Source organism: Dendroctonus ponderosae, unplaced genomic scaffold (genome assembly GCF_020466585.1).
Source record: "Dendroctonus ponderosae isolate FM_Combo_2020 unplaced genomic scaffold, Dpon_F_20191213v2 Dpon_F_20191213_7, whole genome shotgun sequence".
NCBI lineage: Eukaryota > Metazoa > Arthropoda > Insecta > Coleoptera > Curculionidae > Dendroctonus > Dendroctonus ponderosae.
The window spans coordinates 3,605,829-3,617,823 of record NW_026018916.1 but is presented as its reverse complement, the minus strand read 5'-3'; the positions used below and the strand labels follow the sequence as shown (position 1 = coordinate 3,617,823).

At 40.8% G+C, this 11,995-nt stretch overlaps 3 protein-coding genes across 5 annotated transcripts in view; 1 reads left to right on the top strand and 2 right to left on the bottom strand.

Annotated features, from left to right (window-relative positions):
• Nucleotides 1-8,725, bottom strand: part of LOC109546238 (modifier of mdg4) — a 10,306-nt gene extending 1,581 nt beyond the window's left edge. Inside the window, exons 1-8 of one of the 2 annotated variants that reach the window (XM_048668582.1) lie at nucleotides 8,357-8,725; nucleotides 8,013-8,211; nucleotides 7,703-7,953; nucleotides 7,565-7,648; nucleotides 7,337-7,511; nucleotides 7,110-7,289; nucleotides 6,863-7,059; nucleotides 6,588-6,806 (exon numbers count right to left, since the gene is read on the bottom strand). In XM_048668582.1, coding sequence (XP_048524539.1) covers nucleotides 6,606-6,806; nucleotides 6,863-7,059; nucleotides 7,110-7,289; nucleotides 7,337-7,511; nucleotides 7,565-7,648; nucleotides 7,703-7,953; nucleotides 8,013-8,211; nucleotides 8,357-8,542 — 1,473 coding nt within the window. In that variant the 5' untranslated portion in view covers nucleotides 8,543-8,725 and the 3' untranslated portion in view covers nucleotides 6,588-6,605. Of the gene's footprint in view, nucleotides 1-6,385; nucleotides 6,807-6,862; nucleotides 7,060-7,109; nucleotides 7,290-7,336; nucleotides 7,512-7,564; nucleotides 7,649-7,702; nucleotides 7,954-8,012; nucleotides 8,212-8,356 lie in introns of those variants that run through there. The other variant, XM_048668581.1, reaches the window with a different exon arrangement.
• LOC109546237 (double-strand-break repair protein rad21 homolog) lies at nucleotides 670-6,469 on the top strand. Of its 2 annotated transcripts, none has more exons than XM_019917131.2 (16): nucleotides 670-850; nucleotides 1,077-1,252; nucleotides 1,561-1,807; nucleotides 1,862-2,190; nucleotides 2,255-2,426; nucleotides 2,482-2,641; nucleotides 2,698-2,803; nucleotides 3,096-3,197; nucleotides 3,252-3,370; nucleotides 3,427-3,594; nucleotides 3,652-3,832; nucleotides 3,893-4,129; nucleotides 4,213-4,365; nucleotides 4,429-4,613; nucleotides 4,672-4,788; nucleotides 4,847-6,469. In XM_019917131.2, the coding sequence occupies exons 2-16, from the start codon at nucleotides 1,126-1,128 to the stop codon at nucleotides 5,126-5,128; spliced, it is 2,685 nt and encodes an 894-aa protein (XP_019772690.2). In that variant the 5' UTR covers nucleotides 670-850; nucleotides 1,077-1,125; the 3' UTR covers nucleotides 5,129-6,469. The 2 variants fall into 2 exon arrangements, with proteins under 2 accessions (XP_019772690.2, XP_019772689.2); XM_019917130.2 differs by having other exon boundaries at nucleotides 3,081-3,197.
• Nucleotides 8,726-8,941: 216 nt separating the features above from the next.
• The window catches only part of LOC109546236 (disintegrin and metalloproteinase domain-containing protein 10), a 37,587-nt gene continuing 34,533 nt past the window's right edge, over nucleotides 8,942-11,995 (bottom strand). The window contains exon 16 of the mRNA XM_019917129.2: nucleotides 8,942-10,430. Coding sequence (XP_019772688.2) covers nucleotides 9,797-10,430 — 634 coding nt within the window. The 3' untranslated portion in view covers nucleotides 8,942-9,796. The remainder of the gene's footprint in view (nucleotides 10,431-11,995) is intronic.

Genomic DNA, 11,995 nt, shown 5'->3' with positions numbered 1-11,995 from the left:
TTCGAATAAAGGCCATTTAGTTATCTCTGGAATGATGTAAAAACGAGCGTTCTTGCTCATTTTGCTTCCGAGAAACATGCAAAGCGGGACGGAAAACATGAAATTTTGCAATAATCTTGCGCCACCCTTGCACAAAACGACGATAATTTTTCTAATTTTATAGACAACAGAAGACTGTATTTTTTCTACATAACCCCCCCCCCTGACTTTAAAGCTGGATCCGCCCCTGTACAAGAGCTATTGAGCAAGTGGTCTGGGCAGTTGTTAAAAACAGTAGGTTTTTACCAAGATTTCGGCAATAAAATTTTCCGCCTTCATCAGTGTTTACGGACAGAGAAAAATATTACCGCATATTGTTCAATTTCGGTAGTATACAGCAAATTTCAACAATATTCTAACAAATCTAATAGAAACAATCTATTCAAACAATACTGACACGAATCAATTGAATGACATGCAGTTTGACGCATAAGTAAAAACGTTCCGTGAATGGTGCTTTCCAAAAATTTTCAAATATTTTGACTAATAGGCATTACTTAGTATGTGTGTATCAATCCAGTCACCATCGTGATTTAGCCTATGAATTTAAATCATCTGCTGCCCTCTAGGGGATTTTATCTCTGCCAGTCGAGCGGTTTCGTTGTTATCGGCCGGCTGCATTTGCGCTGCGCAAACTACAGGCCAAACGCCAAACGACTCGACCGCCATGTTGACCTGTGCCTAACCGTTTCGGTCAGATTGATGCTTTTCCAATTTTTTCCGTTTTGGAATGGGAAATTCTAGGCGATTTTTCGCTAAATCCGATTTATACAAGTGGAACAAGTGTGGGACGTAACTGGATTTTACCCGGGTGAGTCGCAAACGGCTGAGTTCTGTTTGGGCGCCAACCTCGTCTCAATCACCCTATGTTATATTGCTTGTTGTGCTTTATCTATTCCAAACCTAACGCCAGTCGTAAACTTTCACACAATTTGCCGATCCAGGTGTAAAATTTAGCGCAATTGCTGCCGGACTTTCCCAATTGGGTGATCAACAAACCCGGGAAAGCTTCATGTTTATGTTTTGATTTCTTCCAGCGTTTGGGCCCAACAGCCGGAGCCCTACCATTGAATACCAACAGTCGGGATGTTTTATTCCCATTTTATTTTGGCGAAAAAGGGGCCGCTAGCCCGGATTTGGCTGGCGGCTCACTGGGACAAGAAGATTACCAAAGCCCATGTCTTTGAGACGAATATCGAAACCTCAGTTGATGGCAAGTTTATTTAGTGTGTCTTTCTTGTGATCTTTTCAGCAGCTGAAAATATGTAAAAACTCAGCAATTGGCAGAATAAACTTTATTTTAATTTCATTTGGCAAGGGTTTCACTAGACCTGTTGAATCCAATTTACAAAATCACCCTCACTTGCTCTTATATGAAAAACAACCGTTTGAAAAAATCATTGTAGACCTGTTTTTCTAGCAAAATACAACCCTTAGACTGGCAAAACTTGAAATAAAAACCCAGTCAGTTAAAAGTTCCAGATAAACGAATAGCTACTGAATTTTGGTCTGTTCTTGCAGGCATCATTAAGCCTAAAGTGAAGCTAGCCCTTCGAACATCGGGCCATTTACTGCTGGGAGTGGTTCGGATCTATTCACGCAAAGCCAAGTATTTGTTGGCTGATTGCAATGAAGCCTTCGTCAAGATTAAAATGGCCTTTAGGCCGGGCATGGTGGATCTGCCGGAAGAACATCGGGAGGCCGCCGTAAACGCCATCACTTTGCCAGAAGTTTTCCACGACTTCGACACGGCGATTCCCGAATTAAAGTGAGCAAAAATTGCAAAACTGGTGTTCATTTAGACAAACTGGTGGATTTTTAGTGATGTGGATATCGAGGCCCAGTTCAGTCTCAACCAGTCACGAGCCGAAGAAATCACCATGCGAGAAGAGTATGGAAGCATATCACTAGTAAACCCTGATGATGGATTTGGGGACATGGGCTTTGATTCGGATGCGCCTGAATTGATGCGACATGCCGGCGATCTGGAACCTTCAATGGAGCAGAGTAATTTGCTGTTCAGTGAGCCCGTGTTGGAACCTGAATCCATGCATAAAGATTTAAGTGAACCGATGCCCTCAACGTCCGGTACTCAATCGCATGATCAACCAATGGAAATTGATACTGGCGTGCATGATGATAATCTGATATGTAAGAACCAGTGTTGAAAACTTGGAGAACCCAACGGGTTTTAATGGGCAATTATTTGCTTCAGCTGGAGGGTTGTTTGAAGGCGGCCTTTTCGATGAAGCGCCTATGGGCGAAGTTGCGCCAGTAGACACGAGTATTCCGGTATCTTCAAACCTGCCACGACCGCCCTTAGATAGTGACGATGATGATGGAGATATGGATAATTTTGGAGGGCCACCATCAGTTGGGGGAATGAGGTGGATTTTCCTGATTGCCCTTTGAAGCAGCAATAATATTTTTTTACATTTCTAGTTCGGTTGGAGGATCGCGACCTCCAACGCCGCTAAATGATCACTCGCAGCATCCTTCCACCCGACCTCAATCACCATCCCATCAGTCAGTACCGCCTCAATCACCCGCTCACAGTATGAGGTCCATGAGAAGTTTGCAACCAACTCCCGCGCCACCAGATGTGAGTTGAAGTGATTATCTTAAAACAATCCAATGCAATTTTTGCTTGCATTACAGCTCCCTCAAGTTGAGGAACCCCCTCCAGCCATTGATCAGACGACTCTTCTGCAGAACGAAGAAGAGAGTTTTGCCCTTCCGCCAGTCGACACTACTGCACTAAAAGGTAAAATTGAACAAATCTGGGTTGTCACCTTGGATTTAATTCTGAATGTTTGTGACTAAGTCCATTTTTGATTTAACATTAAAAAAAGCCGCAGGTGAGATTACTTGTGGCAACGCCGTTCTTCAAGACCAAATTGGACTATTAATTACTTCGCCTCATCTATTCTATTCATCAAAAATAATAACTTTCATGCATCTATTTTCCTAGTATTTCATTTACTTTAGTTACCCCAGTCTTTTTTCTTTACATCCCGAGGACTGCTCTAATCTCTGAATAGATATGTATCTTCTAGGCGTGACCAAAACCAAACGGAAACGAAAACTGATCATTGACGAGGTGAAGAATATCAGCGGCGAGGAGATGAAGAACCAACTGAGCGACACCACTGATATAGGTGAGACTTGACCTTTGTTTGCTAGTTTCTGGTTTTGAAAAAAAAAATCTTCAGTTACCTCGCTCGACTTGGCGCCGCCAACTAAACGATTGATGCATTGGAAGGAAACTGGAGGTGTGGAGAAGTTGTTTGCGCTGCCCGCTAGATTGATACCTGCTCGCATTCTCTTCAAAGTATGTGTATTGTTTTACGGCAAGTTAGTGGGAGCTAAGTGTATTTGTGTTTGCAGATCTACCAGAGGCATTTGACATTGAAACCCATTCGAAATGAAGACTTTGCCATGCTGGGAGACGCAGATTCACTGGCGTTGGATCAGGCAAGAGACCACGAAGAGCCGAGCTTGGAGCCGGTTGTGCCGGTCAAACGTGGCAGAAAAAGGAAAGTTGTGGAAGAGCCTGTAAGTTTATGCAAGCTTCGCAATTGCATTGGAAATAACTGCGGGTTGTATTTTCAGAGCCAAACTCCATTACATGTGCCCGAAGAGACGCCGATTCATATGCAATCGATTTACCATCCCTCGCCGGAGCAGCCGCTTCCGCCTTCCACTCCAATGCCGCTTCACTCTCCTTTGCCACCACCAGGCACTCCCCTTCATCCGCCAGGTACGCCAATGGGGACTCCTATGCACCACCCTGGTGAGTACTTGATCTAGTGAAATCAACCGGCAGTTTCATGAAAAGTGTTTGTTTCTCTAGGTACTCCGCTTCATGCGCCGGGTACTCCTATGCATCCCTCCCAGCTGGGGTTGCCTCCAGGTACGCCAGGGAATGTTTATGGCATTCCTCCGCCGACTCCCAGTTATGTAGGCGGCGGATATCCGGAAAGCTCAACCGGGATGCCTGGTCAAACTCCCTTACATTTACCCGAAGGGGAAATGCCGCATTTAGCTGCTGATCAAGTGCAGTCCATCTTGCAACAGCAAGAAAATCTTGGTAAAGACTTACTTATTTGCATTTTGCCGCAATAATTTGCTCAATTTTGGACAGTGTTTTTAACCGTTTTTGCTTAATTTCAGGGCTTCCACACATGACTCCACATGCTCATCCAGACGATCTCCTGACCCATCAACAAATGGGTCTTTCTCATCCTCAAATGAGCGGGTCTCATCTGGAACTGCCTCCTCACTACGGATTGGATCAGCAGCATATGCTCAGCCCCCACATGCCAGGTGAGTGTTGAAATTATCAAACGCAATATTAAGTACTAATTAAAAATATTGATGATTTTTCAGGTGTTTCTCACATGTCAATGGGAATTCCATCGGACATAGTAAGCCATCAGCACCTATCGCAGGAAGGGTTGGCGTCGCAAACGCCTTTACGCAGCGACCACCATATTCAACCAAGATTACCGGAGCAACCTTTGGATCAGCTGCAGGAGGATTTGCCGCCTATGGACAACATGGGTTACGATCAGGTAAGTTGCAGGTCTTTAATTCGAAAATCCAACGTTACAATTGATTGGGAACTTTCAGATGGCCAATATGGGCTACGATGATCAATTACCCAGTCAAACGCCCCATGCCGGTATGTCGGAGCGAGTGCACTCGCCTTGGGCTCCCGACTACGATCTGCCCGCTTCGGTTGATCCTGTAAGTATTTCCTGCCCTTTTCTCCCCCAAAAATATTACAATGTGTCTATTGCCGCAGACGGAAGAGCAACAAGTGGACGAGACAGATGAACAATTTGAGGAGCGAGTTCTGAACAAACGAGCATATCAGTTGTACTTGATGGTGAGAAATCGGCTAAACGACAACAATCGGCTGACTCTGTCGGAGTTGTGTCTTCGCAACAAAAGGAAACAATCGGCCCAGAAGTTCTACAGTTTATTAGTGTTGAAAAAGTTTCATGTTCTCGAACTGGAACAGCAGGGCGCCTACGAGGAAGTGTATGTAACCAAGGGCTCGAAATTCGAAAATCCTGTAATATAAATCGGAGAAAATTGCCTACTGGGTGAGTAAAAGTGATATGTGCTTTTAAATTTGAGTTCTACTTTTTTCTACAATGGAGACTAATTTGCTTGAAAAGCAGCGGATTACGTCAATTGTACATAACTTTATAAATCGGCTATGTTCGAAAAACTTGAAATATGGGAACAAACATTGTTTTTTTTTATAGCTGGTTCAAAATGCAGAGTGTTTTAAAATTTGGAAACGTCCATTACTGTTGTAATTTTCAAACACTCTGCACAATAGTTCGTAGGTGCAGGTTATTCGTGTAATGTAGTCTCTTTTTAAGATAAAAGTTGCTTTTTACACCAAAGTTTTTCTATAACGCGTTTAGTTTATTTTGAGCGGGAATAATCCAAGGCTGTGTTGAGACGAAGTGAAGAACGCCAGTTTCAGCACGTTTTCTTTAGCAGGAAATAATCCCATCAGCCTTGTATCCAGTGAAACAACCATGGTGGTGTTTCATTGAATTAAGCGCCCTGACCAGCGTTGGTTGATTTGGTTTGTTTCCTGTTAAAAACATTAAATTTACTATATTTTTTCGATTCTCCACTTCGCCTTTCTGCTTGGAACTTTTCAGCATCACACTGATATATATTATAGTCAATTTTACTCTTTTATTAACACGAAGTTTTTGTATGGAGGCGTAGCTTATACTTTATGTAAATCTAACACTTTTGTAAGCGATTTTTCCTTGATAATCTTCTGTGGTTTTTATCAGAAAGGTTTTTTTAGCGGAGCAAAGTCGACTATACACCGAATTTTAATTGATTTTGTGAATTTAAAATTATAGTACAAAATGTACAATTAAGAACAGAAGCATTGAGGTTTTCCGGAGTGCATATTGTTTGGGCCAATTTCTACCTTTTTATCACTTTCTTTGCTCGACTAAATATGCATTTCTTGGAGATTGCCGAACTTCAGTTTTCACGTTTCTTCATATATACTAGTGCCTAAAAGCCCTACTTTTTACATTCAATTAATCATAGTGCTATTTTAATTGGATAGTTTTCCGATTATAAGCAACGATGTTTTCTGGCATTTTTTTGTGAAGTTTGATAGCTTTGTTTAATGTTTCACGTAACTATTTATAAAAGCTATTGACTGAATGTGTACGCGTTTATTTTGTGACAATTGGTGAGGCAATCTCAATGAAAAACTCATTTAACATGAAATTTTAGGTTGATCATGCTGTAAATTCACATCTATTCACGTTATATTAGATTTTTAGTCTTTATGTAAGAGGTTTTCTTTGAAAGGTAATATATTATGAAGTTGTTATTACATTGATAATGTTTATAGAGTAAAACTAATGGAAAATAATTTTACTTTGTTTAGGTATTTCCTATTTCAAATTGCGACGTTTATGCATATCAGGTTGAGATGCAAAATAGATCGAAAAAAATGCCTTAAACCGATATTGAAAAGACAAACAACTTACAAGTTAGTGACTGGTGTTTTAAGGTTTTTCCGCATTGGACGGTTCTTCAAAAATGTCGTCTACCACTGTAACTTCGTCTTGAGGGTCATTCGGAATAATGTCGGAAAAAAAAATGTCTGGTGAGAATTTCAGGTCGACTTCAGTGTTGAGTTTCGACAATTCTCGAGAAGAAAACTGCGTTTCTTGTCCAGTCAAAGACATCATTGAGCATAAATGATTCTACGAAGCAAAACGCAGGGCATGGAAAGAAAGCTGCGCTTTACACTGAAAATTACCTTGATTGTTAAAGTATTTTCGCTCTCACTTAAAAAATCGCTGACTTCAATGGACGGTTTGGTGATGTCGAGGAGATCCACCTCTGATTTGGCGTCCTCCGCCACATTGCCGATAAGTTTCTCGATTTTATCGATAACTTGGAGCTCCTGCATTTCGCTCACCCGTCCATCTTCGTCCACCACTTGGTATTGAAGACCTGCCAAGAGACAGAGATTGGAAGATGAATGCCCATTTACAGGCACTTGCCTTCTTTGTTAGCTAGATTTTGTAGAACTTCTTCATTGACAGGCACGAAATTTCCCTCAGCGTCTTTGTACATTACTTCAACGTTCGTGGGCAAGTGCGAGCCCAAAATGTATTTTAGTTTGTCTGCTGTTAAAGACCGTTTCTCGGTTTGGTTTCTTTGGTTATTTGTGTTGAAGGGGGCTGAAATGTGAGTTGAAGGCTCCACTGGTTAGTAGACAGAGTAGTACCTGATGAATTTGCGGGTTGCGCCACTGGAACGGGCAGAAACATGCCATTTTTCATTTTTTCGCTAATATCATCGTCGTAGTCGAAAATTTGCACGAAAGGAACGGGCTCTGGGTGTGGAATGAAATTTTCCACAGTGGTTTCCGCGCAGGAGTCTTCTATAATAAAGCTGCTTACCTAAAAATCTGCTGTTTGCTTTTTTTTAAATTTGGTTGGTTAGGGAAACCGACCTGAGGTGCTGCAGCGATTTGTTTTTGCAGACTAGCCAATGCCATTCTGGAGGCTTGCGCCTCTTTAAAGCACGCCTGTTCAGCCTAGAAGAATGTGGATAAATCGGTGCCATAAAAACACTTCGGCGCGAAAAATACTTGTTGTTTCAACGTGCGTTTTTCTCTTGGATAAGGCTTGAAGGTGCCCACTGCGTCTGGGGCATTAACGTTGAAGTCAGTTGGTTTGAGCAACTTTGGAGGGAGGCTGATGTTGGGCGTAGGCGAAGGTGTTACTTTAACATCAATGGAATTATTCTGTACCGCAGGAGGATGCGGCAGTTGGCATGAGAAGGTGGGATATTTGGGTTTTTTGGTTAAAAACTGCGGTTTAGGCAAGTAAATGTCCTCGTCTGTAATTGGAAAAAGCGCGTCAATTGCTAATATCCCAATTCTCCAGTAGAGGCCTCACTAGAGCTGGCGTGTTCGGTGAACAGATTTTCGAGGTGTTTCATTTGAAAAAGCTTGATTATTGCCACTAAATATTTCACATTGTCCTCGTTCACTAGGGTTTGGCCGCAGTACATGATTTCTACTACGCTTTTTAGCACTGCAAAGTCGCACCCACCGATCATAATCTGTTCAATTGAAGGATTTTTTTCAAATTCTTCCTAAAACACAAAAAAAACGAATTTTACCATTTGTCTATGGGTCTATGCATCATGGACAACTGGATTAAATTGCGTTTTCAGTTTATGTAGTTTTACTTCCTTAATCGATGCCCCCTGGTCGATACCAAGTGGTAGAGCAACTTACCCTGAAAAAGGGGCTGTTAGCAGCCAAAACGAATTTGTGGGCTTGAATGGTGTTGTTTCCGCAGCAAAGCACGATGTCGACTAAACTTTGGTGCTCCATTAGCGAGCAGAAGTTTTTCAGTAAGTTCGAGGCATGCGTTTCCCAGTTGATTATATAGCGAGGACTCTTTTTGCAATTTTTACTCATCTTTACCTGCTTATTGTTGGTTGGAAGAAATTATATTTTCTCTCACCTCTATGAATTTGAGGCTTCAAAAAGCGTTTTCTTTTAAAGATTCTGTTCAATTTCCGAATGTAGGTATATCGATAAGGCGGTTAAACCAGCGCAAACGTTAACATTTAAAAAATTACTATTTTAGCACCTGGCGCATGACAGTGTTAAATGACAAAAAGTGCTGCGATGCCAGATTGGGCGGAATGAGTTGGCAGCATTTAAAGGGCGTGAGTATAGGAGGCTGTAAGAGTTGGTTTTTACCCGTTTTTTTGCACCCAAATTAAACAATCTATTTTTTATGGAACTGTAGCAAATAATTAAAACGGGGTTTTTCATCATCACTAGGAAAAATTCAATTAAAACTCCCGAAAATATTGTTAAGAAAAAATATTTTATTCGGTTATATTAATTTTATACAGAAGACTACAATTAAATTAGTTCTGTCCTTCCAGAGTTTCCGAATGTATGAAAGCAAACAAAGCCGTGTAAAAGTGATTATTGCAATATTTTTTGGCAGTTTTTAAAACAGTTTGTAGAAAAATACGGTTTTTTTGCGGAACACTTTTTCCTATAAAAGCTCAATTTGGCACTATATCTGGAATATTGACACCATTGATTTCCTTTTGTTTTTTCAATGTACGATCGCTAATTAAGTAGAAAACATCAATAAACTGATCGAGTCTTGCGGGCTGTTAGGACGTTTCGCAAGCGCGAGTGGCTTGCGTCTTCAGATGGGGTTTGTTCGAAAGGTTACATCTGAAAATGTAAGCAAAATGTCGGAAAGATGCAGATATCAACAGCCTAAAAGCCCGTAAGGAATCAGTTCCAAGCAATGGCCGGAAAAGCCTCTTTTGATAAAACATCAAAAGTTTACAGATTTGTATGTACATCAAACATTCGATTTTCACACACAAGTAGGAAGCTTTTAAACAGAATGGCTAACTTGCATTTATGGGCTGATTATTGGTATATCACATCTTATGTTAACGTAGGAAGTTGAATGAAAATGGTCAGCAAAAGGCCGCTAGATTGAATACAAATCGAGCGAACGAGATAATCAATTATTGTAACAAATACATAATAAATTCCACAGCCATAAAATATGTATATTTCCTTTCTAAACCCGCTGGAACCGAAACATATGGAATTTGCCGTTTTTGTGCCGATGCGTGCCGATCAAACTGCAGTATTCCATATATTTCAGTTGCGGTAAAACCGTTGGCTTGCTTATTCTTCCACAGTTATATAATCATTTTCATCAGATAGTAAAACATCTAAATCGCTTTGGACGGTATGCACGTTTGAATCTATATCTACCGTGGCCAAATCGATCGTATCATAGGGTGCCGGGACGCCCTGCGTCCTTTTTCCGGCGTTCTTTTGCTTTGGGGTGGCAGCGGATTCGGGAACTTTGGCCACGCTGCTCTGCACTAAAATAGCGGTTCTAGGCGACTTCCTAACGGGTTCCACTATCGCACTCGTTTTATCCGGTTTTCTCAGCTTCAAGCTGAACTTAAACGGCGGCTTGTACACCACTTGCACGCGCACTTTGTCCTTTTCCTGCGGAATGTTGGACACGCTGTGCGACTTGTTTTTGTCCACTCGCGGCTTAATGGTCGGCTTGGTTCGGATATTTGTCAAGCCTACCGGGGTACTTTTGGACTTCGGAAGATTGTACTGGTTCTTCAACCAGTGGTGGACTTTGCCAACAGGATCGGTGGATTCTTGGACAATGGCCGCGTGCACCACTGGCGATGTTGTGTTGTCGTTTTTGCCATCGATGTCCGGCTGGATCGAGCTGTAGTCGATTATCTCTTTTTTCTTCTTTTTCTTTGATTTCAGCGGCAATTTCTTCACTTTGCTGCAAACATAAACACCGGTTAGTCTTTTTCTTATACAGGGTGTTTGGTAAGTAGATGCATTCCTTGTAGGAGGTGTACGTAGAGAAAAAGAGTCAAGTCAAGAGACCTTTTCTCTTCCAAATTGAACAGGAATTTGAATCTTGAGGTTTATCGCTTAAAAATCAGTGGCGTAACATTTTTTTGTTAAAAATTAGTTACAGTCGTGCCTGTGTCCACGCCACTGGAAAAGGTAGAAACAAAATTTTCATGGCAAAACATGCATTGTTGTTCAGATCCTAGGCCTGCAAAATTTCGTTCAAATATTCCAAGCGGTTTCCGCAATATTAATAAGTAACATTTTTTTAATTAAAACTTTATCACCCTGTAGATCGGAAACTAAGCGTTTTTGCAACATGGCACATTAATGAAATATATCCTTTTACTTGCACTATCACCCCCTGCAAGAAATGCATCTACTTACCAAACACCCTGTATATTGCTGCAAGACCAAAAAGTTGATTTTTTGGGACCACCCTGTAATTAGACGAGGTTGCCCAAAAGCAGTCCAAAACAGTTTCGAGCTATTTGACTTATATGTACACTTTTGGTCTTAACATTCAAGAAAACTCTTTTTTGACCAACTAGAAGCATGCCGAAATTTCCGCAATTTTGATTTTTTCATTTGCCACCCTGTAGAACATTTAGCTGAGGTGCTCAATTTTTACCAAAACATCGACTCGCAGAAAACAAATGCTTCAAACTCAATAATGCTTCAAACAGAAACAAAGTCACTCGAAGTTATTGAGTTCCAAACTTAGGGCAAATTCGGCTGTGAAACCTTCATGCTGTTCAGTTTAGTATTAGTCCTTTCGTTGGCGACCCAAAATTTATAAATTTTGGGCCTAAAAGGGACGGAGAAATTTTCGGTTTACCAACACCAAGAAACTGCAAATTTATATCGTTAAAGCCGAATACCTGAAAAACTGTCCAATTTTGTTTCATATTTTAAATAACAAATAAAAACATAATAATAGAAATAAATGGCGTTTTTAGAAAGTGAACCATCGATAAGGAAATGTTGGCAGTTTTCTCAAAAAATGCTTGAATTCAAAAAGTTTTAGATTTGCGTGGTTTTTTTTGAGTTGCAAAATCCACTTGAACATGACGCTGCTTTTTTCGAAGTTTCTCAAGAACCATTCGAGCCAGAAAATTTGTTTTGGCATCGTTGGATAGAGAATTTATTAATAGATTTACAGATTATATTAGAATAAGATTTTGCAACTAAAAAAAAACCACGCAAATCTAAAACTTTTTGAATACAAGCATTTTTTGAGAAAACTGCCAACATTTCCTTATCGATGGTTCACTTTCTAAAAACGCCATTTATTTCTGTGTAGAATGATGTACAAATGAGCGTTCCTGCTCATTTTGCGTCCGAGATATGAGCAAAAAGGGGACGGAAAACATGAAATTTTGGCATAATCTTGAATCTAAGTGTTTGATATTCAAATTTCGCTTTCTGGGCCAAAACTATTCGAATTTCCTCACTCACGTTGTTACGACTGAATCGACTTTTCAATTCTCT

Excerpts from the sequence above, each read along its gene's own strand:
- LOC109546237 (XM_019917130.2), top strand. The coding sequence starts at position 1,126 with ATGTTTTATTCCCATTTTATTTTGGCGAAAAAGGGGCCGCTAGCCCGG. Across the intron at positions 3,595-3,651 it reads GGAAAGTTGTGGAAGAGCCT|AGCCAAACTCCATTACATGT; the intron begins GTAAGTTTATGC and ends TTGTATTTTCAG. Across the intron at positions 3,833-3,892 it reads GACTCCTATGCACCACCCTG|GTACTCCGCTTCATGCGCCG; the intron begins GTGAGTACTTGA and ends TTGTTTCTCTAG.